The 26,276-nt window shown below is 40.3% G+C and overlaps 2 protein-coding genes across 2 annotated transcripts; one reads left to right on the top strand and one right to left on the bottom strand.

Moving 5' to 3' along the window:
- The first annotated feature begins 273 nt into the window (after positions 1 to 273).
- LOC104956860 (structural maintenance of chromosomes protein 1A-like) lies at positions 274 to 2,202 on the top strand. Its single transcript, XM_010784417.1, has 4 exons — positions 274 to 458; positions 563 to 632; positions 747 to 854; positions 1,381 to 2,202. Exons 1-4 carry the CDS (start codon positions 394 to 396, stop codon positions 1,459 to 1,461), a joined length of 324 nt encoding a protein of 107 aa, XP_010782719.1. The 5' UTR covers positions 274 to 393; the 3' UTR covers positions 1,462 to 2,202.
- Positions 2,203 to 2,624: 422 nt separating this feature from the next.
- Positions 2,625 to 25,375, bottom strand: cacna1sb (calcium channel, voltage-dependent, L type, alpha 1S subunit, b). Its single transcript, XM_010784416.1, has 45 exons — positions 25,017 to 25,375; positions 23,611 to 23,716; positions 20,562 to 20,701; positions 20,265 to 20,398; positions 19,955 to 20,107; positions 19,288 to 19,493; positions 19,055 to 19,158; positions 18,019 to 18,164; positions 17,864 to 17,942; positions 17,613 to 17,773; positions 17,293 to 17,518; positions 16,998 to 17,205; positions 16,769 to 16,889; positions 15,676 to 15,790; positions 15,478 to 15,577; positions 15,307 to 15,376; positions 14,753 to 14,885; positions 14,502 to 14,631; positions 14,359 to 14,418; positions 13,940 to 14,046; positions 13,759 to 13,846; positions 13,550 to 13,657; positions 13,364 to 13,416; positions 13,127 to 13,273; positions 12,671 to 12,872; positions 12,407 to 12,565; positions 12,014 to 12,124; positions 11,853 to 11,936; positions 11,209 to 11,256; positions 10,117 to 10,143; positions 9,896 to 10,021; positions 9,737 to 9,802; positions 9,530 to 9,621; positions 9,281 to 9,440; positions 9,054 to 9,181; positions 8,830 to 8,926; positions 8,147 to 8,249; positions 7,961 to 8,062; positions 7,735 to 7,868; positions 5,831 to 5,956; positions 5,539 to 5,735; positions 5,386 to 5,447; positions 4,971 to 5,017; positions 4,813 to 4,887; positions 2,625 to 4,112 (listed from the first exon to the last, which is right to left on the bottom strand). The coding sequence occupies exons 1-45, from the start codon at positions 25,196 to 25,198 to the stop codon at positions 3,822 to 3,824; spliced, it is 5,514 nt and encodes a 1,837-aa protein (XP_010782718.1). The 5' UTR covers positions 25,199 to 25,375; the 3' UTR covers positions 2,625 to 3,821.
- Positions 25,376 to 26,276: the final 901 nt, after the last annotated feature.

Here is a 26,276-nt window from a genome sequence, read left to right as displayed (position 1 = left end):
TACCAGCCTTCCAAGAAACAGCACCTAAATACACACACTAACAAGACACAGGTGAGGGGGGAGGAGACAACACAGGGCACCAGGTGAACACAATTGGGTAATCAGTAGGAGGGAACACAGAGACGACCGGAAGCAATAGACAAGATGGGGGTCAACACTTATACCATTAAATAAATACTACATCAATAAATGATGTAAACATGGTCACGAGAGCTCTAGTAACGGCGTCTCGTCGTTACAGAGACCTTTAACACAGATCGTAGACTGAAAGCAAAACCTCCTATAATGTGTGTTCTTCTTCTGTAGGCTTTCCTGGGCCCAGAAAACCCCGAGGAGCCATACCTGGACGGCATTAACTATAACTGTGTGGCCCCTGGAAAGAGGTTCAGGCCCATGGACAATCTGTCTGGAGGAGAGAAGACTGTCGCTGCCCTGGCTCTGCTCTTTGCTATTCACAGGTACAACTGGACAAAATACAGACATCTAATACATGTATTAACATTGCCTGGCACCTCATGATGACATCACCACTGTCGGTAACATCTCTTCCTCTCGTCCCTAGCTACAAACCCGCGCCCTTCTTTGTCCTGGATGAGATTGACGCTGCTCTGGATAACACTAACATTGGCAAGGTGGGTTCACACAGGATTCAGTGCCTTTTATGTCAAAGGTGTTTTTTTATTAATGGTGCTCATCACATTAAATGCAAACTACACCTGATAATTGTGTTATTATGTCCCTTCAAGGTGGCCAATTATATTAAAGACCAGTCGGTGCACACGCAGGCCATCGTCATTTCTCTGAAAGAGGAGTTCTACACCAAGGCCGACTCACTCATCGGTGTTTATCCAGAGGTGTGTTTCCCTAATATTCTATTTCAAAATATTAGAAAGAAAACAAATGTTTTACAAAGGTATTTACAACGATTGCTTGTTTTGACAGATGATTGTGCATGCGGGTCAATTCAACAAGAACTCTTATTATATTTATTTTTTGGTAATCTATTGGTCAATTTTGCAATTTTCTGGGTCCAAGTGAAGTTAATTGATTATATAATATATTTTCTGTAAATGAAGGTTTAAATACAGCTGGGAAATAATAAATGTATTTATAACGATGTTAGTAACTATATGTAATTGTCCCCACTGGTTTTCCACCATTCTATGAACCAGTATGACACAGACACAGGGTTTGAAAATATTAAGCATTAAATACTACAGGAAACACATATTATAGATTTGAAATAATTCATCATTATAAGCCATATTTGGAGCATCTAGTTTCAAACGTCCCACAGATAACGTCCTAAGCTGAAAATTGGAAATGTGTGTTACATAAGATTAGAAATATGAACTGCTTCTCTTTCTGTTCACCTTACAGCAAGGAGATTGTGTCATCAGCAAAGTGCTGACCTTTGACCTCTCCGTGTATCCTGACGCCAACCCCAATCCCAATGAATAGGATGAGCATCCCCATTTTGGCAAGTTGGACGTTTGCTGCTCACCGGCTGGTCAACATCTCTGTAGACGGCTCATGTATTCATTAGGTCCCACATGTTATTTCCCTTTTTATATGTCGATGTATTTTCTTTGGATATTTTAGAGTAGCGAGGTAGTGAGTATTGCTTGGTTGTTTTGGGGGGTTGTTCTTTATAGACAGCAAAAACCAGGATGTATGTACATTTATAAAAGCCTGCCCCTTTCTCAAGTTGGCCATACAAGAGTGATTATAATAATCCATACAAAAATAATTATAATCAAGTTAAAACAAGAGGGAATAAACATTTTTCAACAGAACGTAGAACCTCATAAAATACATCACATTTACCTGAAACAAGTTTTTGTTCTCAGCTTTTATACTGTTTATTGCCCTCTTTTCAACGGTGTGCTTTAAAGCCTGTCATCTGTTGTGTGTACGAAAAGACGTATCTGCATTTTCATCTGCTACCCTTTTTAAACAACATAATCTTAATCAGGAATCTGTTGTTGCAGTATGGTGGAAACATTCCCGTGTGTGATAGCAGAAGAAAACCCTTAGCGAGCTGCAAATAGCAATGCTATAAAGAAACCATGGAGCTTTGTCAAAATGATCAGAACACTTTGTCTGATATTCTGAATCGGAAAAAGTCAACAATGATGCTATTTGGTCAAGTCTGTTTTATTGATTGCTTTGCTTCAATAAATAACATTTTGAAATATTTAATCTCATTTGATTTGGTTGTTCCTTACTTTGTAATGCAAGCATACAATCTGCTTTTGACTGCTTGGAGGTGTTTTTGTTCTCCCTTTAATTGAACATATAATGCAGAATGCCCCTTGCTGCATTACTTTCCGTTCCATAAGTAGGAGTCTGTGCTTTGCCAGGTAAGACTATTTTTAAAGGGTCTCAGTTTTCACACTGTAACTTCTGCTGGGGGCGATTTCCAAAGCATGCGTTTATCTCCTCGCCAAGTTTCCCTTCTATCATTAATTAGATTTGTATTTACAGCAGACAACTCACCTGTGTTGTGGATGTGCGTTCTTATCCGTTAACTGCTTGTTGTAACCATAGACTGTATATATAAAGGTGTTAACATGTCCATCTATGGTTTGATTCAGAACAAAACAACTAACACAAGCAAATGTTTTTGATCATTTATTTGTTTTGCAATGGTGAAAACACCAGTGTACCGTCAATACATGGCATATATCCAGAAAAGGAGAGTCGAGGTTGTGCTATAATGTTGAGTCAAAGCAAAGTGTGTGCATGGCAGCAAAACACAGGCTGATCAGAGGATAAAAAGTCCTCTGTGGCCGGTTACTGTTCGCATCGAGGCACAAAACATGACACAAGTGCACTTAAATGATGCCCATGTTATCAGTGATATAAATACAATGTGTTATAAGCCTCTGAGCTGTAAAGCTAAATCCACCATACTCCAGGTATGCTGAAGATACATTATCTGTACGGGTCAAACTTCAGTAGGTGTCCCTAAGTCAGAGGTTTGACATGTACATGAAAAACACTTACAAACGGCAGCAGTAGAGTGACTTAAAGTGACACTGCTTCACCACAACATGGATTTAGATGAAACAAATACCCTATTACAGATACTTATTTTGGAGATTAAATGTACCCCATATGTTCAACATTAAAAAATGTGTTTCCTCTATAAAATCTGCTGTTGCCAACTGCACAATAGAACAGTGGTGAGCAGGAGAAAACGTGGTAAACCTCAGTTATTTAAGATTAAAATAGAGCAGGCCTAACTGAGCAGAGGACGCTGCTTTACCAACAAATACAAAAAATGCTTAACTTGCATTTGCATAGTAGCACCAGAGCCTTTTTAAGAGTGTGAACTGAATGCAAGATGAACATCTCTGGACCTGGGCGCTCCGAAACTTCCCTTCTGTCCTCACTGAACTGCAGCACACTAAAGGTGGCTGCCTGTCTTTATTCAGCAGGTTGTATTAGTCTTTAGTGAGGCTCTCAGCTCACTCACATAGTTGTCCCATAAGTCATATGGAATGGATAACCTCCACAAACGCCACAAAGAAAGAAGTGCGTCAATCTGTCCACTCTGAGATGAGATAGTCTTTTTATTACTTTCAATAAATCTGAAAATGAAGATGTTTCAGCATCAGATGTATTGTTTGTCCCTGGTTGAGTATCAACCACACTTGATAATAAGTTCAACCTGAGCCAATTTGCCTTTAGGCCTTAAGCTAGGCTAGTAGATACAGACTGTCACAGGGGCAACAAGCTTAGTAAAGCTAGGAGAGGTGGAGCCACCTGCAAGTGTTAAAATCCAAAGTTAACCACATTAACTCGAGAGCCATCCTCTAAACCTCGGAGTCGGCCTCCTTTACGGAGGGAATCTGGGGGATGGGACGTCTCTTCCTCCTCACCGCCGGATCGGGCTTTCTGGCTCCCTGAGCTGCCACGGGGGGGACTGGGATGGGACGTCTCTTTTTGTCAGAGGCGACGCTGCCGGCGCGCTCGCTGAGGATGCCCAGAGCCACGCTCTCCATGTCATTGACAGATGTGTGCATAGCATCCGCCATCTCCTGCCTAGCAACGGAGGCGAAGCTGGGGTCTTTGGCCAGGGAGGACAGACCGCCCTGTGCTAGAGCCTGGAAGAGGAAACAAGCACATTTTTAAGCTTGCTTAAAAATGGACAACTTTTCGCACCATTATTGTTGTTACTGGTAATACCTGTACCAACAATCAACCAAAAACCCACAGGGGAGTTGTTAATATTAGGAACCACCTTGATTCTGACATTTCTGATTTTAAAAGTGAATGAAAAGTGATATTTCATTGGGCCCTGCGGGTGAAAGCATGCCGAGTCAGTTCGAACATCCTGCATGAGGCACAGTGAGTCTCTTTCACAAAGACACCTCGGGGGGGGAAATGCAATTCAAATTTGCTTTACAGCTCAGCTTTGATTAATAGTGTTTAACAAATAATTTACTACAATGACTACCCATTGTTACCATAGAAATGAGAATGTGTTTCCAAATAAGTTAAAACTTAAATGTTGCTTTGTTAAGTTTATTATGACCTATTTATCACAGATCTAACAGCAAATCAGAACATTTCCTGCTAAAAGAAAAAGAGATGGGCAGTCAGAGATCCTTCCCTTATTTTATTATGTATTTATATTTTATTAATTTTGTATTAATAATGGAGAAAAAGAGGAAAGTAAGAAAGAATATGCCTAGGGGCCTCCCCAGCGAACATCTCCCTCAAATAAATGATAAACCTAGAAAAGAGCACTTGCTGAGTCATCCTCAAAGCTCACGTATCGATGACTCATCCTTTCTCACTTACCTCCTGGACCAGCTGGTCTGCAGCCGTCTGGGAGCTCAGACTCTGACTGTCACCATACTCAGGGTCATAGGGGAACTGAAAAGAAAGATATGATTCTATACTTAATATCTAAATAAAATGTTATTCAGTGGTTGAATCAGTCTCCAATAAAATAGTACCTGTGTTTTGTCTGTTTTCACAAAGTAGTTCCAGGAGCGCAGGTTTCCTGAATAAAGGAAAAATAAATTGGATAATTATAAAAACAAAAATGTAATTCCTATTTTTGTCTGCATGATTTCTACCTCTTTGGTACCGGATTTTATGTGAACAGTAGTATACAATACACCCTACACAGTATGTTGTTTGACCTGTAATCAGATCATATGTTTTTTTAAATTTCCCACATACTTAAAGAAAAAGGTTTTCATGAGGCCTTGTCAATAAGGGAAATGTTCTTACTAGCCCTTCATAGGATTATTGACTTGTTGTCTGCGTTGGTCTCAAATCATCTTTGTGTTTTGTATTTGTACTATCTTGTTAGCAGCTTCTAGGGGAGAGACCGATTGATTCTTATCCAAATACTTTTTTACGTACCAGGCTCTGCCTCACTGTGATTGTAAAAGTCTTCGGGACTGCCTTCTCTGTCAAATGAAAACCTGGAAGACAACATGAAGGCTCAGACATATTCACGCTGAGCAGATGTCATCTGGTCTCCGCGATAGTTTGGAGTGTGTACTTTGTACTCACTCTGCGAAGGCGTTGTTGTTAGTGTTGCTTTTTGGGAAAAATTCAGTAGTGGGCTCCAAGGCAGCAGAGTTTGGTGGAGACTCCACCTGGCTCTCGGAGAACTGGAGGGGCCGCTGGTTGGTCATAGGCTGGGCCTGAGTGCTGACCGGCTCAGAGGAGAAGGAGTCCACCCGGTTACCAAACAGACCGTGAGAACGCTTGAAAGACAGAGCAACACGAGACACAAATTATCCAATTGACAGTCACTTCGTTTACACAGTATTTTACATCTGTGGCGGACAGTGTTTGTTACCTGGTAGATTCCGTCCTCTGTAGCCTCCCCCATGGCTCTGTCCAGCTCTTCCTCGTTCTGCAGGTCTCCTGAAATGGCCCGGTGCATCTCTGGAGCGACCTCATCGTCAATGCTCCTCAGGCCCGCCTAAAATAACATGGAGGATGTGAAACATGAAAGGGCAAGAGGCTCACAGCAGGGTGTTAAAGGTCCCATGAGATGGCCATTTCTACTGATCAGAATTCTATTGTTGAGGTCTACTAGAATATATTTACATTGTTCAATGTTCCAAACTCACATTGGTTTCTCATACAGCATCTCTGTATAGTATGTGTATTCACTCTCTGTCCTAAACGGCTTGTTGGAGCTCCTGCCCCCCCCATCCCTATGAGCCCACTGTGCTCTGATTCGTCAGCTCGCACACTCTGTTCTGATGAGTCCTCCACTGTTACAGCGGGACATCAGTGATTATGTGTTACAATGGCGTTAGCAACCAGAAAATGACACCAGTAATGACAAACAGATGAGAATAATGCATGGGGTCTGGGTGCCGTGTTGGTGGGACGTTGCAGGGCTCGCTGCTCCGCCCTTTGAGGCTCGAGGAGCGGACAGTGTGAGCTGTATTACTGGTGTCGTTTCCTGGTTGCTGCGTGGGGTCTGCGAGACACCGCGGAACTCAGCCTGAGCACACACATACACTCACAGCCAGGCTGTTCACCACACAGTTCGCCACACACTCACAGCCTGAGAAAAGATAAGGTTGACTGAGTGTGTGTACTGGCGAAACTCTGCGGAGTAGCGCTGCTGAGAAAAGACAAGGGTGAGTGTGTGTGTGTGAGGAGCTCCACGGATTGGTCCATTTGGACCTGGGTATGGTCACGTCACTATACTCAGCAAGAAGAAAATGGAAAAAGAGAAATCTCCAACGAGGCGTTCTGGGGCATCATAGACAGGTCTTTTCTGCGTTACAGTTTTACTCGCTACAGGGTGTACTTTGAGGGTTTGTGACTTTGCAGACCGTTTACATGCATAAAAAGCTACATAACGACGGGTAATAAACGGAAAAGAAAAGGAAAGGAAATTATACTATGATATTATGAGTTCTTTTTTGACTGATCTTCATAATTTTCTAAAATGTACAACATTGGCCTACTAAACAATTTTGTTTTCGATATACATGATTTTCTTTTACATTTCAAATATTTACAACATAGTAAACTTTGCAGTTTTTTCTCATATTTTCGACATACTATACTATACTTTGCATATTTTTGAAATACTATACTATACTATTTCGTTTTTGCAAATTATTTTGATTTATTACATGGCTTAGTTGAATACTCGATTCTGATTGGTCAATTCAGAACACGTTGTTAATCCAGAACAGACAGACCGCTGTCAAGGACTTATTGACCGTTGTTAAGGACGCTCACATCTGCACAAAGAAGTCCGTTCGATTGAACTGTATACAGTTTGGCCGAAAAGCAAACTGCATGCCGATCGAGATCGAGATCCCTCCGCTTCGCGTCGGGCTCCTGATCGGCCTGTCGGTGTTCTTTTCCCAATAAGGACCGCGTCGCTGCACATTATCCCTTACATAAAATACTATTCTATAGCGTTATACTGTATATATATACTACACTATGTGGATTTGTTTAAATGTTTTTAACAATCATTGCCGTCACCTTTTTCAGATGTTTAGACACACTACACTATTTTTTTTTTGGAAATGCAAAATTAGATTTTTATAATGTTTTTTTGACTATCATATTATGACTTTTAAAAAATATCTTTCACAATATACTATACTATTATTTGGTAAACCATGTCATCCTATTAGAAAATACCCTGCAGACACTTTAAGGAAACAATATGCACAACAATTAGTTCATAGCATGATTTAATTACTGATAATGAGCGCTCACCTGGATCTCTGGGCCGGAGGCGCTCTTTTTACTGGGTCGGTAGCCGTAGTACTCCTCCTGGCGCTTCAAGAACTTACGGAAATGTTCCTGGAGCAGGAAGGTGGAGTAGAATTTCCCCACCGTCACCTCATCATCTGTAACCAGGCAAGTCATAGAGCTGTCAGTGTGCAAAATACTGGATCATTTTCTAAAGGTAAAATAACTTTATTTATAAAGATAGACTCACCTCCCATAGGGGGGATGACCTGGTCCAACAGTTTCATACTGGTGCGTTTCCAGATGGATTTTATAATGGCTCTCAGCTCCTCATTGGCTTGCTCAAAGTTACCTGCTCAGAACAATCCATAAAACATTGAATAAATGATACTACGTACATCAGGTTGAAGCAAACACAATTTCCAATGCTCTGTACCTTCAGTTTTGATCTTGAGTGCAGTCCTGACGAGAGCGAAGAGGGTGGCATTAAAGGTGACGGTGCCATCACTGTTCAGAGGCATGTTCATGCCAGCCAAGCGCTGCGGACAGGAAGTAGAGGGAATTTGGGCACCGGGCAAATATATAACAATCAAATAATATTTTTTAAAGTATCAAAAATATATATATATTTGTTTTTCACCCTATTTTCTGTTAATATATACATATTATTTACATATTTTTTAAGGCTCTGACACTGTTAAAAATTATATTTATTCATAATTTAAATCAAAAAAATGTAGAGAAAAACAAACGCTACTTTGCCAAACCCTTCTTGTGAAATACTTAATCTTTAAAAACAATATATGATCTTGTTTATATTATTAATACTTTATTCACATTAATTCACTGCTTTTCTTTGACTAAAATATTTATTTTTGCTAATTTAATTGATCCAAATTTAAACCTTGTCTTTTTTTAAATGTATCATGTATCGTCAATAAATAGAGCTTTACAGTGTCTATTTTTGTGTTTTGTATATGTATTTGCTAATTTAGTTCACTTCCTATCTACAGTGATTTTAATGCATTGTTAATGATATCAATAAACATACTTAAAACCCTTCTAGCTGCTGTTCTGATGAGTTGTATTTATATGAATGCACCATGTGTCTGTATGTACCTTGCATGCAGCACGGTGAGGACAGAACTTTCCAAAGCCCAGTGGGGGCTGGATGCTTCGCAGCAGCGTCACAACATCCAGATGTTTAATCCTCCCCCTGTTGGATCAGAGAAACATCTTACCATAATTTAAGGGACACCGAATGAAGTATGGCCTATTTGTTGTGCAACAAAGCATACAAAAATGTAAAGATAAAGTTTCATGAGTGTTTTTATTTTGCTTACGTGGCTTCAGGGTCATATTCAGCCCAGATCTTCTTAAACTCGTCCAGATGGTGCGGACCGAGAAGAGACCAATCACGGGTCAGATAGTCAAAGTTGTCCATGATGACAGCCACAAACAAGTTGAGGATCTAAAATAAAAATAAAAGTATTTTATAGTTTTAACCATTCGGGGCAAAGGGGATTTTTTTCTACAAAATAAAACAACAGATCCTAATGCTGCTGCTCACCAGGAAAGCACAGAGGCAGTAAAAACTGAGGAAGTAGAAGACAGCAAAATTGGACCCGCAGGTGAACTCCTCTCCTGGCAGGAAGTCAGACTTGGGGTCACACTTCTTCCCGTACATTGAAGCCATCATGACCTCTTGCCATGCCTCTCCAGTAGCACACCTGCATATATAAACAACAATGAGAGCTTGGCTCAGATTTGGACCTTTCATCCAGAGCTTTTCACCAATGATCCCGGCTTAGAGACTCACCGGAATAACATTAAAACAGCCTGAGGGAATGTCTGGAAGTTGTTGTTGCGGTTGATTTGGGTGCCATCCACTAAGGATACCTTTCCAAAGATCTGAAGAGTTGTTACAATCCAAGTCAAAATCGGTGACAAAAACAGAACCTTGTTTTATACTAATAACCTGCAGAGTTTCAAATGTTTGATCAGGAAAATTAAAATTCTTGAGTACCTGCATCCCAATGACAGCGTAGATAAAGAAGAGCATTATGATGAGCAAAGCTACATGAGGAAGAGCCTGCAGACACAAACACAAACATTTAGGTTATTAAAAGCATGTTTAAAGTGAGATACACATTTTAAATTATGTTATGACCACATTGTGACCGACCTGGAAGGACTTGATGAAAGTCCACAGCAGATTACGGATGCCCTCCGAACGGTTCAGCAGCTTGACCAGACGCATGACACGGAAAAGTCGGAAGAACGTGATGGAAACTGACGCATTTTCAGATGCCTAGGGAGGAAAAAAATCCAGAAGATTTAAGAGAAACAACAACTTAAAGAGCAAAAACATTGCTGCTGTTTGATACCAATTCAGTTTAGGCTTACCGCAATAGCTTGCAAAGGATTTGTCTCCTGCAAAAAGCAGATGAATAGATGATATACTGTAGTGACTTTTAGAGTTATGTTTGATAGTAGTTATAATTTCATTAATAAAAGGCACAGAGCAGACATGACACTGTCCTGTTAAACATTATTAAAGTGATGGGTGGGTTGCATGAACAGGGATTATATGAGCTACATATCACATAATACACAGTCAGTGTATTACTACAGCACATTTGAAGTAAAACAAATAGGAGTAGCTGCACAGAGAAAAGCTATTAATTGCTCTGGACTGGAAAATCAGTCAAATGTATTTTTAGCCACCTTAAAGAAAGGCCAACATAAAACACATTTAAGTTTATACTATCTTTAAAACATGTCCAATGCTTTACCCAGCCGTCAAACTAGGAACTGAATTCTTTATATCACAACACTGTTCACTCTTCAAAGTCTCCCGACATGACCCAAAAAATTATTCTAGCTAAGTTACCCGTGTACTGTTATTGTGGCATTTTTGTGACTTTGGTTAGATTGGATTGACCAAAAACAGCAGTCCTGTCCATATCTCCAGACTGGGTGTGCCAACTGCAATGTACTGGGTAACTAGGTAATACACTGACTGTGGATGAATACCTCATACAACCCTTGTTGATACAATCTGAACCATCCCTTAAAAGGATGATTTACAATCACAAAACATGGTTAAAATTAACTTAGTTACAAAGTTACAAAGCCTCCAGGTCTTAGTTGCTGAAAACTGCAATACCTGACTCATGCGAAATTCTGTATATACACACTTAATTGTCAAAATATAAGGATTACAGTCATTCCAAACACCATTAATACTTGCAATGCTGATATATTCAGTGTTCTATACATTTTGAGCCATACTGGAACACAATATATCGAACATCTTGAGGTCTTATCTTACACTTTGCTCTGTAAGATTAGATAGACCCGTAGGGACACAGATGTTTACCCAGAAGTTTGAGCCACACACGGTTCAGTAGTATTACAGTTAGTAGAGAACATGGTGGAGTGCTCACACAGCAAGACTCATGCAGCAGTGCAGTGCAGTGAAGTGAAGATATTTACAGCACAGCCATGGAGACAGTACAGTCCTCCACTGGCGGCCAGGGCACTCTGTGGAGGATAGACAGACGAGGAGTGAGGTGTGTGGAGGACAGAGGGATGACAGGGAAAAAGGCAATAAAAGAAGAAAATGAAAAAGGATGGAGGGAACAAACATTTCTACAGGCATGTGTTTGTGGATGAAAAAGTGAAAACAATGCAGTGAAACAACGGAGAGGAAAAAGTGACTAGGAACAAAACCATTGTGCTGTGTGACATAACCACAAAAATACCATTGAAAACCCTATATTGATGATGTGCTTCTTTTTAGTTCAATGAAAATATTGTTATTGATAATTGTGGGAATAATGGAAAGTGCTTTGCTGATGATGTGGCGATGCCTCTGAGGTTGGGATGGAAATGGCTAACGACAGTACTGACCACATCTGGTGAGTTAGCTCTGCCGCCACCAATCAGCTGTTGAGCCATGATAACATACTTCTCTGTCATTGAATAAATGTATTCACTCATTTCAAATCGAATCACACTACTGAGCAGGAATATCTAACTCAAACAACACTAGGGACTTTCATATATAGCACCTGCAATGAGAATCTTTTATCTGTCGAATTCATTAGATTAGATCATAACGTATCATTCATACTCACATCGACTTCGCTCAGTATGACATCAACTACACTACCAATAACGATGATGAAGTCAAAGACGTTCCAGGGGTCTCCGAAGTAGCCCTGTACAGACAGAAAAGTAATTGCTGACACTGGGTTGGGTGGATAGACATTTGAATCACAAAGTGTGAAATCATTACCCTGGCTTTGAAGGCCATGAGCTTTAGAATCATCTCCACAGTGAAGAGCACGGTGAAAATCATGTTCAGGATGTCTGACAGCTTGGTCACATGGTTCGACTGGTTACAATGCTGTTCAAAATTCAAATTAATATTACTCAACATGGCACAAGAGTAATTTACAATAGAAATGATGGTGAAACCTGCAAACAGATCCAAGTTGTACATTTCTTTAATGCAAAGTAGATATTTTAATTTAATAAACAAAATAAATAATTTAGAGCACCCTGAATGAATGGACTCCTAAGCCCCCACAATATTAATACTAACACCCACATCCAAAGACACTGAATATTGTAAGAAACCTCAACAGAATCGCATTGGTTTTATGTTGCACAACTTGAATATACATACCTGCATCCCCAGACACAATGTGTTGAGCATAATTAGGAAGAACATGAGGTATTCAAAGTAGCAGGAGGTGACAATGTACCAGACTCTGTACTGATTGGGGTTTTTGGGGATGTAGCACCTCAGAGGTCGGGCCTTTAGGGCGTACTGCACACACTGACGCTGAAGGGAGGCAGAAGGTGGGTTAGGAGAAAAGATCATTTGTCACTTGACTCACTATTGGACACTGACTGTCCAAAATGTAATCTCTGAGGTTTCCTAGCATACCTGGTTCTTGTCCAGCTCACAGTCCTTATACTCCTGCTCGCCCTGCTTCTGGAAAGTGACAATGACGAAGCCCACAAAAATGTTCATCATGAAGAAGGCGATGAGGATGATGTAGATGATGAAGAAGATGGACACATCCACGCGGTTGTTGAAGACAGGACCCATGTCTTCTTCGTCTGAATCAATGGCTCTGTATAACAATCTGGGAAAATTGAGTGATGTTGAGAGACGATAGGAAATTGACGGGACACGATACCACGAGGCTAATTTGTACAGATGAATTGTACTGTATAATTCAATGCTTAAAAAGGACATATTGCCTCTGTTACCATCTCCGGCTCCGGGAAAAGGAATTACTTCCAACTCAATATCAATGTATTAAGACAGTCTGCTTTCCACATATAGGATAAAGGAAAATACAATTCATCAAATAAAAAAAAATTATGCTTTGCTTACTTTGGCCAGCCCTCAAATGTTGAAACCGTGAAGAGAGCCAACATGCCATTGAGCACATTGTCAAAGTTGAAGTTACTGTTGAGCCATTCTCTCTTTGCCAACGTTGTTTCTTGAAGGGAATTCTCCATGTGCTTTACAAAGTATCCCCTAAGAGCAGACAAGGAAAATCGTTACTCTAAAATAACCTTACATTCTTAATAGATTAAATCTCAAATATGTAAAAGATGTTTGCCTTACTGGCATTCCTCCTCCGTCATTTGCAACATGTCTGTGCAGCTGTAGAATTTACCCTAAGACGAAGAACATAGGGACATGTTTACTACATTTCCAGCACATAAACTTTACTTATAGTGGATGCATCTTTTATATACAGTATGACCTTTACAGTACATGAACTGTCAACATCATCTTTTAAAAAGTTACCTTGAAGAGTTGCACCCCGATACAGGCAAACATGAAATTCAGCAGCATGGTGACCAGGACGATGTTTCCGATGGTTTTGATGGCCACAAACACGCATTGGACCACATGCTGCCATTAAAGACAAACAATGACCACTTTACTGTTTAATACTTAGAATTTAATTTTTTTTAAGGCTTGAGTATTACTGTATTTCATAACGTGTTTTTTACCTTTAACCCCTTGGCTCTATTGATGGCCCTGAGGGGCCTCAGCACCCTCAACACCCTGAGAATCTTCACCACAGAGATGGCACTCGACCTGAATAAAACCCATGACAAACAATCGTCTTTATGTGGGATGACAATATTTATGATCATTATCTTATATGGCAATCCCAAAATGTTTACTCACTCCATCCCCATAGAAAGCAGGGAGACTGTAACGACAATCAGATCCAGGATGTTGAAGGAGTTACGGCAGAAGGAGCCTTCGTGCATGAATGCTCCATATACTGTCATCTGTCAGTCAGAAACATAGAGTCACACTCAGAATAATAAACACATTTGAGTGTAAGCTTTTCTTTCAGTCAGAGGAACGGGTGTCCCATTGATAAATACATTTTATGGTCTGACTATTCCAGCAGGAATTGGTTGTGATGGTCAGTCAGTGAGTTGGCTTACTACTTTGCCCCAGACTGAAATACCTCAACACACATTCGATGGATTTCCATGACACGCTATATATGTATAGATCTGTTATCTGGTTCCTGGACTTAAAAGAAAATCAGTCAAATCTAAATAAGGGAGAACATGAAATAAACTGCACACTACCTTCAGTACAATCTCAATGGTGAACACAGTTGTGAAGACAATATCAGCATAGGCCAAGATCTGGAGAAAAAGCACAATGATTGCAAAAAATGTAGCCTTCGTTCAACCAATGATGTCCAATTTGTAGTGGTAGACCTGGTTACCTTGTTTCTGTAGGACTTTGGGTCGATGGGGTCCTCAGCTGCCAGGGAGATGGAGGAGAGCAGGATGAACAGAAGGATTAAGTTGGTGAAGGCAGAGGCGTTGATGATCTTGTAGCAGAGTTTACGGATCCTGGAATCAAACACATTTGCAGAGACATGCAGTCACCAGTAAGTTCAATCAATTCACTGCTGTGTTTTTATGAGACAGTATGGGCAAACTGGGAAATAAGTTCACTATGTCTGGTTCCTACTTGTTCTGAGGGCCAAAAACGAAAAAGGAGCTGGCTTCGGGCAATGGAATGGCTTCCTCCTTCAGCTGCAGATCGGCCATCGGTCGGGGCCGATCGCTGATAGGGATTGCAGGCTCTTCCTCCTCATCATCACCTACCATGAGGAAACAAACAGATTACAATTATATGGTGAAATTACAAATTGACATATTAGTTGTAGTTATGTTGCAGCACTACAGAAAAGTATATAAAGGCAAAAATGCCACAAATACATTCAACTAATATTTTTAGAAATAAGTGAATCTCTCAATACTGATTCATGTTAAAGACTTTATATGGTCACCAGAGAAGTGTGAAAAAACCCTAATTTTAGACTCGGCTGTAAACTTGGCTCAGTCTAATTATAATGTGGGCTACTATACTTATACTGTAACATAGCCAAGAAAGCAGCAGTGGTAAACAGGCAGTGTAATGAATATGAACTCATGCGATCAGTGACCTCCTGCAGCCACAACTACATCGCTGAGAAATGTGAGAGGTTTAAGAGCTGGAGATCCAAGAAAAGTAGAAGTTACCTGGGAAGTCATCAGGTGGGAATGGATCTTTCACTTCGTTGACATTGGACTCAAACTCGTCAATTTTGAGCTGAAACAATACATACATATATTACTACTATACTTATGCCCCTGATGAATATTGAATTGCCAATAATAATAGTTCAATAGGCTTCTAGATATAACACTCACCTTGGCTGTGGTGGAAAGGCATTCTATCTTGCCTCTCTGCTCTGCCAGTTTCTTAGCTATCCTTTCCCTCTCCTCGTCAGTCTTTTCAGGGTTTTTGGACCTGAGTGTCAGGAAAGAACAAGAATGGAGATGGGATAATTTACCAATGAGACTGAGCAGATCATCACACTTAGGTAGCCTATGGTATTTTTATTTCACCTCATTAGCTTTCTCTTCATCTTCTCCTCCGCCTTTTCTTTCTGAGCTGAAGACAGACTCTCAGCCTCTGCCAGGTTGTCGACGGCGATGGCCAAGAAGACATTGAGAAGGATATCTGATTGCGTTAAGCTCAGAAAAAAAAACATTGTTGATATGAATACAAGTTCTGGTCATTAAAGTATTATTTATTTATTTTTAAAATGTTTTTCGGATGTCATATCGCATTAACACCATATTCCAACGTGCATAGCGGCTAAACAATCCAATCACCGAGCTTCAACCATAGTTGAGGAACTTGGGTAATCAGTTCAGTGGGTGTGTATCTGTTTCCGGTTATTTTATTTTAAAATTCAGTTCCTGACGGACGCCAAAAAAGCCCGAGATTATAGAATACTAAACAAATAAATAAAAACAAGGATGATTGTGTGTTATTGATGAGTAAATAACAGTGTGTTATTTAGAAAAGAATAACAAATAGATTCAAAAAATACAGATTTCAGTATTCTGAGGCTCTGAGCCCCATTTATTTTCCTCGCGGACGGCAAAAAAAAGTCCAACATTATACGATTTTAAATAAAAACAATAATCATGGCTTGATATTGAGTAAGACATTTTTTTTATGAACCCCACAGCTTCTGGTATTCCAAGACCCGAACGGACAAAAAGACGTGTTGCAGGCACGAAACATACTACCAATAGAAATACATTGCTTTTAAAATCGTTCTGTGTGACACGAAAAAAGGGGAAAATCGTGTTGGTGAACACGAATCAATAGATTAAATGTCGTGACTATAACACTAAACGCCGTGAGACTGGGTTGGATAGTCAATCGGTCAGTTGGTTTACCACTTTGGTCCGGACGGAAATATCTCAACAACTATTGGATGGATTGCTATAAAATGGTTTACAGAAAAGTAATACCCAGATAATCTTTGCAACAAACTAATCTGTACTGTGTTGAAGGCTGAAAGCAAATATTAGCATGCTAATGAGCTAACCTAGCATACAGCTAAACTACCATGCTACACAAAGGGTACTCTAAAGACCCTCGGCCTTGTTTAATCCTTGAAGACATTATAAGTGTGAAGGATACAGTTTCCACAGACAAAGAGGACGATGAAGAAAATGGAGACCAAGATGCCAGGAAACACAGGCCCTCCATAGGCCATTATTCCATTGTACATTATTGATGTCCAGTCCTCTCCTGTTAGGATCTAAAAAAGAGCCAAGTGTTACAATTATGATCAAAATCCAACAAGGAAGTTTAACAAAAGCTGACATTGATAAGAGTTTAAAGCAAAGCATCAATGAATCAGCCTCACCTGGAACACGCTGATGAGGGCCTGAGGGAAGTTGTCAAAGTTACTGCGTCTGGGTCTGTTATCGGTGAAGTTGAATTTCCCCCCAAACACCTGCATGCCCAGGAGTGAGAAAATGACGATGAAGAGGAAGAGAAGAAGGAGCAGGCAGGCGATGGAGCGTACAGAGTTGAGGAGTGAAGCTATAAGATTACTCAAAGAGGTCCAGTACCTGCAAAACAGTTGGAAGAAGACGTTAAATTAAATCTAATCACAATGAAGCTTATTTAATTGGATCCTTGATGGGAGAATGTCTTACTTTGTTACTTTTAGGATCCTTAGCAGTCGTATACACCTGAGTACAGAGAAACCCAGGGGAGCCACGGCTCCTGCAGAAAACATGATCATCTCCACGATACCGCATAGCACCACGAAGAAGTCAAAGCGGTTAAACAGGGACATGAAATAAGCTCTAGGACCCAGAGCATACATCTTCACAAACATCTCGATTATAAACAGCACCAGCAGTAAACGACTGGCCACGTCTGTTGACATAATAGAGGAGAGAGACAAATGATGAAGAAGGGAGCAATATAACTTATTTACAAAAAAATCCCAATGACAAAATGATTGAATCACCTTGTAGGGAAGTGAGCGAATCTGACTGGTGGTGGTGCTCTGTTGCTATGGTCAGGGTGTTGAGGAGGACGAGGAACATCACTAGCCAGTAAAAGGACTTTGTTTTCACATACAGAAGGCACTTCATCCTAAAGAAACGGTTCCAGCGACGGGCCAGGCGGCTAAGCACAATAATAATCATAGTTAACTGTGCCCGGTCGGCATGAATATTGCATTTAAACATTCATACATTTACGTATCTGCAGACTTACTAGTAGTAGACGACTCGACTCTTGCCTTCCATGTCATACAGGCTGTCTTTATCAGGGTCACTGGTTAAAGGCAGGAGTCCTGACAACAGAAAAACTATTGTCAATCAACAGTGTCTCTAGATGGGATGGGAGCTAAGCTGGCTTATAACGCTGACCTTTGCCCTCTCGGTCGGCATCCAGGACTTCAGCGTGAGTGATCCACTCCATGTAGCCATTCACATCTTCATCCAGCTGCTGCCGCTCTCTCAACTCCTGAAACTCTCCTCGTGACCTGGCCTTCTCTCGCTCTTTAGTAAACTCTCTGAGTGAAAAGACAAAGACAAGTAAAAAAGCAAATTGGGTTATTTTTGATTGATTTCGTACATGTGACATAGTAAAAAGTAACATGAAAAAATACAAAGAAAATGACACAAAACAAATTAAAGATGTTATGTATTAAATATGGTGCCGAGTTTTATTTATTTTTGTCAGTAGGGGTATTGTACGTTTCTGTGTGCATGTATGAAAGTGGAGTAAGTGTGTCGTGTATTCATGTATGGATAACTGTGAGCAGAGTTTGAGAAGTGAGAGGAGGAGGTAAATAAGTAAATTAATAAATGTTTAGTGAGGGAATATTTGCATACTTGCCAACCTTTAGACCTCAGAAATCGGGAGCATCGGGGGGGTGCTAGTGGATCGCCGGAGCTGTTAAATTAACATTAACATGCTTATTGTAGTTGTAAGTGCACTGCCTTGCGGCCTGTAGCACCGTCCTTGATGGAGCATATGTGTGGGCTGGACCTGTATTTTACAGGAAAGGAGTGAGCAGAGAGTAGAGTAGTTGTCGATTCCTGTTCAGTTTTCTGTGACTATCTGCCTCACCCTCTCAGACTTTGAGTTGCGCGCGCTACTAAAGAGACGTGTTACCATGGAAAGCATACAATGGTGTCGCTGTATTAAAGTCCGAGTGGAAACAGTCTTGTGTAAATCTGATTTTGTCAGAAATCGGGAGAAATATGACCCCGGGAGGAAACCGGGAGAGGGCAATGAAATCGGGAGTCTCCCACGAAAATCGGGAGGGTTGACAAGTATGAATATTTGTAGGAGGCAATGAGTGCTTTTTTGGTTGCTTATTTGGTTATTTGTAAGCTTGTGCACATAAAGAGGCTAGATACAGACTCTAAAAGGAGAAAATATAAATATATGGCTTACCCACTGAGCACGCCCAGAACCAGATTAAGCACAAAGAAGGAACCCAGCAGAATGAGGGGAACGAAGTAGATCCAGGGCCATTCATTTCCCATGGCATCATTAACCTGAAAGACAACTCTTGGTCAGACACGAACAATGTATTCTGCTCGTTACACTTTAGAATTTTTTTTACGTTTTTGATGAAAAGATTAAAACTGAAAAACAACTGAGAAGATGTTCAAGCGGTCACTGACCCAGTAGAGCACTTTGGTCCATCCCTCCATGGTGATACACTGGTACACTGTAAGCATGGCAAAGCCAATGTTATCAAAGTGGGTGATGCCATTGTCAGGACCCTCCCAGCCTGGCCGACACTCAGAGCCGTTGATCATGCAGCGCCGACCGTTTCCTGCCTGAGCACAGGGTGCAGGCAGCTCTGCTTCTGCTGTGGAGTAAATATCTGTGGGGAAAAAGAGATCACGTACATATCATTTTGAATGTCGCTACAGGGAATTAACTCTTTGCTCCATAGCTTCTCTTGATAAATGTAAACTCCCACTGTACGTTTTACATTTACGGTATATTCAATTTAATATTTTATAATCCATTCCTTGCACATGTAATGTATTTATAATATCCTGCTTTATATTTTGTTATATTTTCCACATGTATATATATATTTTTTTAATGCTAATTTATTTAAATTTGAGAAATATTTTTTTCCTAGTCTTTTAATTTCTCTTATGTACATTGCATGGTCTTTTATGCTGCTGCAACGCATACATTTTCAAAATTGGGATCAATAAAGTACTTCTTATCTTATCTTATTTTAAAACCGGTAATATATCAGGGATGATTATAAATGACAACATATATAAAAGCCAAAGTTAAACAGTGTATGATTGTGCTCTTTATGCATACTTGTGCCGGTGTAATAGCAGGTTTTATGCATTTTGCACTTGAAGAGCTCCAGTCCCATGATGGCATAGATGGTGACCAGTAGAAACACCAGCAGGGCGATGTGCAACAGAGGCAGCATGGCTTTGAGGATGGAGTTCATCACCACCTGCAGGCCTGAATGTGAACAATAAAAACAAATCATTACAAAAGCACAGGAAATCAGCAGTGCCTCCAGAAATCTGACTTCACATTAACATCGGTTCCGTATTGATCACACTGTGTGACATGGAATTCATTTTGAGCATTTGTGGGTTTTAGAAAAGGCTCTTACTGGGGACCCCAGAGACGAGACGTAAGGGTCGCAGCACTCTGAAGGCTCTCAACGCCTTCATGTCAAACCCTCCACCCTTCTCCACAGGCACATCTGCTAACTTATTGATGGTATCCAAGGCAAAAGTGAAGAGACTGTAGGAAAATGTTATACAACCATAAGCGCCTACCAAACAAAAAGGATGATTCAGCAGAACAATAGTACAGTTTTGGTATACTTGTAAGATATTACATTTATTATGTGGTGAATGGGAAGCTGTGGTAAAGATATCCACCTGCAGCTCAGAGCTCATCTTACCCCATGAAGACGATGACAAAGTCCAATATGTTCCAACAGTTCCGTAAATAGGCGCCGTCATGAAACACGAGCCCATACGCCACTATCTTCAGAAAGCACTCTAACGTGAATACGATCATGAAGATGTACTCCAAACTCTCCTGAAGCAAGACAAATAGAAACCAAGAAATCACATTTAGTAAATCTCATTAGCTTCAGGTTCAGCTATCCAGTAAAGTGTTGGATATTGGTGTAAATCAGGGGTTCCCAACCTTTTTCCCCAAGAGCCCCCCCAAATGACTCCTGTTGGAAGTTGCGCCCTGAACTATTTTGTTAAAGGAGGATGAAAGCGTAACTAAGGAGCACTATTGGAGTGACTTTGATGGTTATTAGACTCAGGATTCATTCATTTGGATTCCCGCTGTATGAAGAAATTAAAGGACGGCGCAAGTGGAAACAATTCACAAAGGGATTAAACTGTTTAAAACACATGCTCAAAGTAAGCCGGATTTTGCCGATATGTTTATGTGGATTAAAAGTCGTAAATAATCTACAAAATGGAGGAGACCGATCTGATCGGAGCAACTGTGACAAATAATCCAACTGAAACCAGCATGGACAATGACTATGTTTTAAAAATGCGCTTATAAAGCCCGGTTTGGACACTTTACGGGGAGAAGAAACATTTATATTAAAGAAAGAATTATACATTTCTGTCTTTTTATGCCTTTATTAGCTACTAAATTGAATTTTTATTAAAATTAATTAATCGATTTTTTTTTGTTTTATTGTAATGTAAGGCCTTACAATTATATGTAAAAAAAGAAAAAAAAAGTCTAAATATGATATTTGGCCTCAAATCATCTGAGGCGTGGCGTCCCCCCCCCGGCGCCCCCCTGTTGGCGCGGGCCTCCGGGGGGCGCGCCCTCCAGGTTGGGAGCCACTGGTGTAAATAACATGGTTGGCATCAAAGAATCTGCTAGGAGGAACAGCAGTACATGTTGCTAGTATTAGACAAACTCATTAGCTTTCACAGACTTTTGGTTAATATTGATGTAGATTACACACGAGAGCAGATGGTTTTAACAGATGGCTGGCCCATGAGGCACATTATAATAAGTGAAACAGCCATAAGTTAGCGATCTTTGTCTGACAGTCTATCAAGAAGCAACTGTTACCAGTCTTTGTAATGCTCAGTGCATTGGCGGTAAAGTGATACACGAGTAGAGATGCAATGTCCGCAATGTCAGAGAACGATATTTTTCGTATCAAAACATTGCATTGCACATTATTTGCTTATAAAAATAGATTTTAATTGTCTTTGTTTACTATTCATTGCTGACATTACACACATGTTGTAGAAGTAAACACTGTAATATGTGAACAGACGCATAAGCTCACACAGGCTCCAGCCCGAACTTCATGTATCGTCAAAATCTGAGGATTTACTCGAGGAACAGCATCATATGAAATATAAACTATTATTATTTCCTTTTGAACAAACCAGTTCAATCAATGTTGTCTGAATCACTTAGCAGCAGTCACCAAGCCCCAGATCAAATATGAAAGAGGGTAAGCTTGCGTACATTAACAATAATAATATACATTTATGGACTAAAACTGAAAATGATATTAGATTAAGCGAGGTGCAACAAGTAGAGCTGTGCTTCTACATTGTACTGTATCAATGTTCCAGACATCCTATTTAGTGTAAATGTGTCTTACATAAGGCAACATTTGTGGACTCTACTGTATCACCTGCGTCAGAGGAGTGTCACTGCCTGGGCCGACCTAGTTCTAACAGCGCAGGGGAGTGAGTTTACCAGCTCTTCTTACACCTTTCACCTCTGAGGAATGGCACAGTAAGAAGTAAGGATTATTTGGGAGAAGGCTAGTGAGTGGGCCAAAGCAAAACTATTAAAGAAAGGGGATCAGTTTCAGGTTTGACTACTGGATGAATTTGACTGTCAGTCACTGGGGTCCCAACTAAATTGATAGCTAAAACCTCGTAATGTGTGCAGTTTATTGATTGGATGGTGGAAAGCAAAGGATGGCTGGTTAAAGGTGCTATATATTGACATTTGAGCTGGATGTCAGGCGTTTGCATATCAAGTCTCCCACATGGAGCCTCCTCAATACCATAACATCAGTGTCAATACAACCTTGAATATCTAAACATTGGCAAGGAGTCTGCTGTGCAAGAGCAAATGTATATACCACAGAAACACTTGATTCATGGGTTGCATTCGTTCAGTCAGCCACCTTCACTACATTTTCCACAGCTTCACAGCACTGTAAACCCTCGACTATGAAGTTGAAATATAATGCAATGTGCAAAGACATCAGCAGCATCCAGTGGTATTGATAGTTTACACTACTTAACATTAGACACTCTGTGACGTACCTGCCATCTAGAGTGAGCCCCTTAGTGCTTCTCAATTTTCTCAAGACAAAATACATAACAAATGCTTCTATAATTATTTAAAAAAGAAAATAGTAAATTGACAAGCAAACCATCAACACTCGTCTACATAGAAAAAACAAGCTCAGTTTTAAAGGATTATATATTTCAACTGGTTTTGGGGTATTTCAACAGAAGCATATATTCATACGAAAACATAAAACATAAAACATTTCTTAAAGAATCATATCCTTTATATTGATAGTTAATTATGCTGCTTTTGTACTATTATCAAGTCAGTTTCTGATCAGAGAAGGATGACCTCATCCCTGTTGGATGATTCACTAAGAGCACAGTTGTTCGATGACATGTTCCTCTGAGAACAGATGGGAATCCAAATAAAGAACTGCGTTGTGAATGGAAGCATTTCAATTGGACATTTCAGACCAGTGACAAGCTGAAACTCTTAGATATGAAATGTCTAAATTGTTCTGACTCAAAGCACTCATATTAATGTGTTTATCAGCTGCACAGTCATCGACTGGTCATGGCAAAAATAATGGAGACCATGAGCAAATTATTTAGTATATTTTCTGTATTTAAAGGCCAAAGCTCCTCATAAAGTATGATTCATACATGAAAAGGATTTGTGTTCACACTCGTACTCACCAAGTTTGTGTTGGTGTTATTAATGTCTTCCTCAGGCATGGGCAGGAACACAGCCAAAGCAATACAGTTTGCAAAGATGGTCAGTAAGATGATGTACTCAAAGGTTCTGGTTGTGGAAACTCAGGATTATAACGGCAATACACAACAAGGACAAGTAAACATCCACTGACCCTCTCCCAGAAAGATAATATTACCAACGGTTTGGAATAGTTCATGATATCTGAGTTATTGTGCACATGTTGAGCATAACACAACAAGGAAGGAAACACTACTATACAATGAATTGTACTATTCTTTATCCATGTATGTTTCGTGAATTCATGTAACAAACTAAATCAAAACACTCCATACACTCTTTCTACATGAATCAGAACCTCTAAAAGCTGCCTGAAACATCATCCCTGTAACATCCCATTGGTCACAGTAAATGTAATCTGCTGTGCTGCTTCATTCTCGTCCATAGGGGGCTCTCTCTGAGAATTCCCCTGCCAGGTCAGCATCATGTCTCGCTGTGATGCCACAGGACAGCTGCACAGCCCAAGAATATGGCCAAAGCATTTAAACACAGACAACTTACCAGGAAAACAAGCTGTTTGACTATTCCAATACATTCTTAAAGATGTGAGCATGTATACTTTTAGAAAATAACAATAAGTAATGGACAATTGTATTATGTCCATTTGTGTATTTTTGCTGTTAAAACTGCACTCATGCCATGGGTTACAGAATCACATACCAATCTGATTTAACTGTTGCAGTAAAAAACACACAAGCTGTGTAAATACTTTCTGTGAAACTGTTATAATCATTTACACCAGGGTATAACATTCTTTCCTATAGTGCGGTCTGTCCTAGGATTATTTTGATTAGTGTATTCTATTTTGGATGTAAAATATATATAATCCAGGAATGGACATCGATCTAAAAGCAGGAAACCCCCTATAGGGGCCATAATCACTCAGCAGCCTGCCTTGTGTTCAGGCTTCAAGCGTCAGTGAGTGCCAGCGTGTCAGAGCGGCTATTTCCACATTAAAAGTAGAATGTCAGCGATCAGAAAACTAACGGAGAGCTCCATTAACTGCTTCTATCTGCCACATGTAAATAGATTGGCTTAAGAAGCTCCCCAGGTGAAAATGCAAGGGGCTACAAACTTGACTCTGACACAGGGCTGTCAGATACATAACAAAAGTCTTAACACGTTAGGGATCGCCTTAACACAGACTTAAATGAGACTTGGCTTGTGCATGTTTAACACAGGTGGACTTCACAGCTGATAATGCACTGGCCTTCAGACACCTAATATGTTTAGCTGTCAGTGTTCCCAACCAGAGCCCTACATACCATTACACACACACATGTATGTATAATGTAGGCAGGTGTGTGTGTGTATGAGATATAAAGGATACTTCCACTCCACAATGCTGATGCAGGCCTTGCGAAAGCAATTTTTGAGGTTAAAGAGGAAGAGGGTTCTTGCTGGACGAGGGTTTCCTCCTGTGGCCTGTAGCTTCTTCAACTTTTCTCTCTGCTTCCTCTTCAGCTCCTCTTCATTCATGATGACCAGCTTGTTATCCGCATTCGACGCCATCTTGACGCTTTCACCCGAGGCCAACTCCTGTAGAAATGTGTCTTCTCACAGTATAATCCCAAAAGTGAGGCCCTAAATATCTCCCCGTTATGAAGGACCCTGGGTTCCAAAACCTGCTGATCCTGTGCACTCCCCCGCCGCCCTCGTCCAGCTCTTCCTCTGATACTGTCTCCCTCGCGCTGAGCCACAAGCCTCTCCTCCTGGCTGAGGGCCTCTGACAGAAAAAGCCCCCTCGGCAAGGAAAATAACAGGAGCCCAGAGTGGCAGAGGAGCAGTTGGCCCATAGTTTAAATTTAGACTATGAGCCACTGACAGGCCATGCTTGGGGATGGTTAAGAGGGTGGGGGTGGAGGTGCAGTGGCGAAGGAATAAGATGGGACGTAGATAGATGAGATCAAGGGGGTTGGAGCAGGGCAGCAGTGGCAGACGGGAGCACAGAGAGACATAGTTTTGGGGGGGTCTTGCAGTGGCAATATATCACCACTAGCCCCCTGAACCTGCCATCTCTTTCAAAACATACTCAGCTGCTCTGCTGCTCGGTGTGAACACTAAACTGTGATTAGTTTGTGAATAGATAGTAAGAAAAAATACACATTGATGTTTTCATTGTGAAAACATCAATGTGTATATCTATTTTCCATTCAGGTGGAAATATTTTTTTCCAGAACCAAGTAATGAGATCACTTGAGATTGTCAGCCTAAGAATTCCAAACTTTCACAGCATTTACATGTGAATCCCTTTTGCTATACATTTATGGTTTATAACATGTTGTTGTAAGCAGATATTAGCTGATATTGTAAGCAGCCAAACATGTGCTAACAGATTATTAATAAGTACTAATTTACAATTGTTGACAAAGGCCGTACATAAAAACATGTCCTTAAATGTCATGTAGGTGTAGAACAAATACATCAAAGTGTATTATAAATCATCCAATCAAATGTTTATATAGCTTTGAATCACTTATTGAGAATAATTAACGTTGTAAACGATGCCAAGATATGCTGTAGAAGTCTATAAAATATATCTTCACCAAGCCCTAAATAATTAGTTTGATAATTAAAGTTAGAATATCTT

The sequence above is a fragment of the Notothenia coriiceps genome, unplaced genomic scaffold (assembly GCF_000735185.1).
Source record: "Notothenia coriiceps isolate Sejong01 unplaced genomic scaffold, NC01 NC01_scaffold00026421, whole genome shotgun sequence".
Classification (NCBI taxonomy): domain Eukaryota; kingdom Metazoa; phylum Chordata; class Actinopteri; order Perciformes; family Nototheniidae; genus Notothenia; species Notothenia coriiceps.
This window is presented reverse-complemented; position numbering and strand designations above follow the sequence as displayed.

Excerpts from the sequence above, each read along its gene's own strand:
- LOC104956860 (XM_010784417.1), top strand. The coding sequence starts at position 394 with ATGGACAATCTGTCTGGAGGAGAGAAGACTGTCGCTGCCCTGGCTCTG. Across the intron at positions 459-562 it reads CTGCTCTTTGCTATTCACAG|CTACAAACCCGCGCCCTTCT; the intron begins GTACAACTGGAC and ends TCTCGTCCCTAG. Across the intron at positions 633-746 it reads ATAACACTAACATTGGCAAG|GTGGCCAATTATATTAAAGA; the intron begins GTGGGTTCACAC and ends TGTCCCTTCAAG.
- cacna1sb (XM_010784416.1), bottom strand. The coding sequence starts at position 25,198 with ATGGCGTCGAATGCGGATAACAAGCTGGTCATCATGAATGAAGAGGAG. Across the intron at positions 23,717-25,016 it reads ATCAGCATTGTGGAGTGGAA|AACCTTTGAGTACATCATCT; the intron begins GTATCCTTTATA and ends TTCCACAACCAG. Across the intron at positions 20,108-20,264 it reads TCTCGTCTCTGGGGTCCCCA|GCCTGCAGGTGGTGATGAAC; the intron begins GTAAGAGCCTTT and ends GTTCACATTCAG.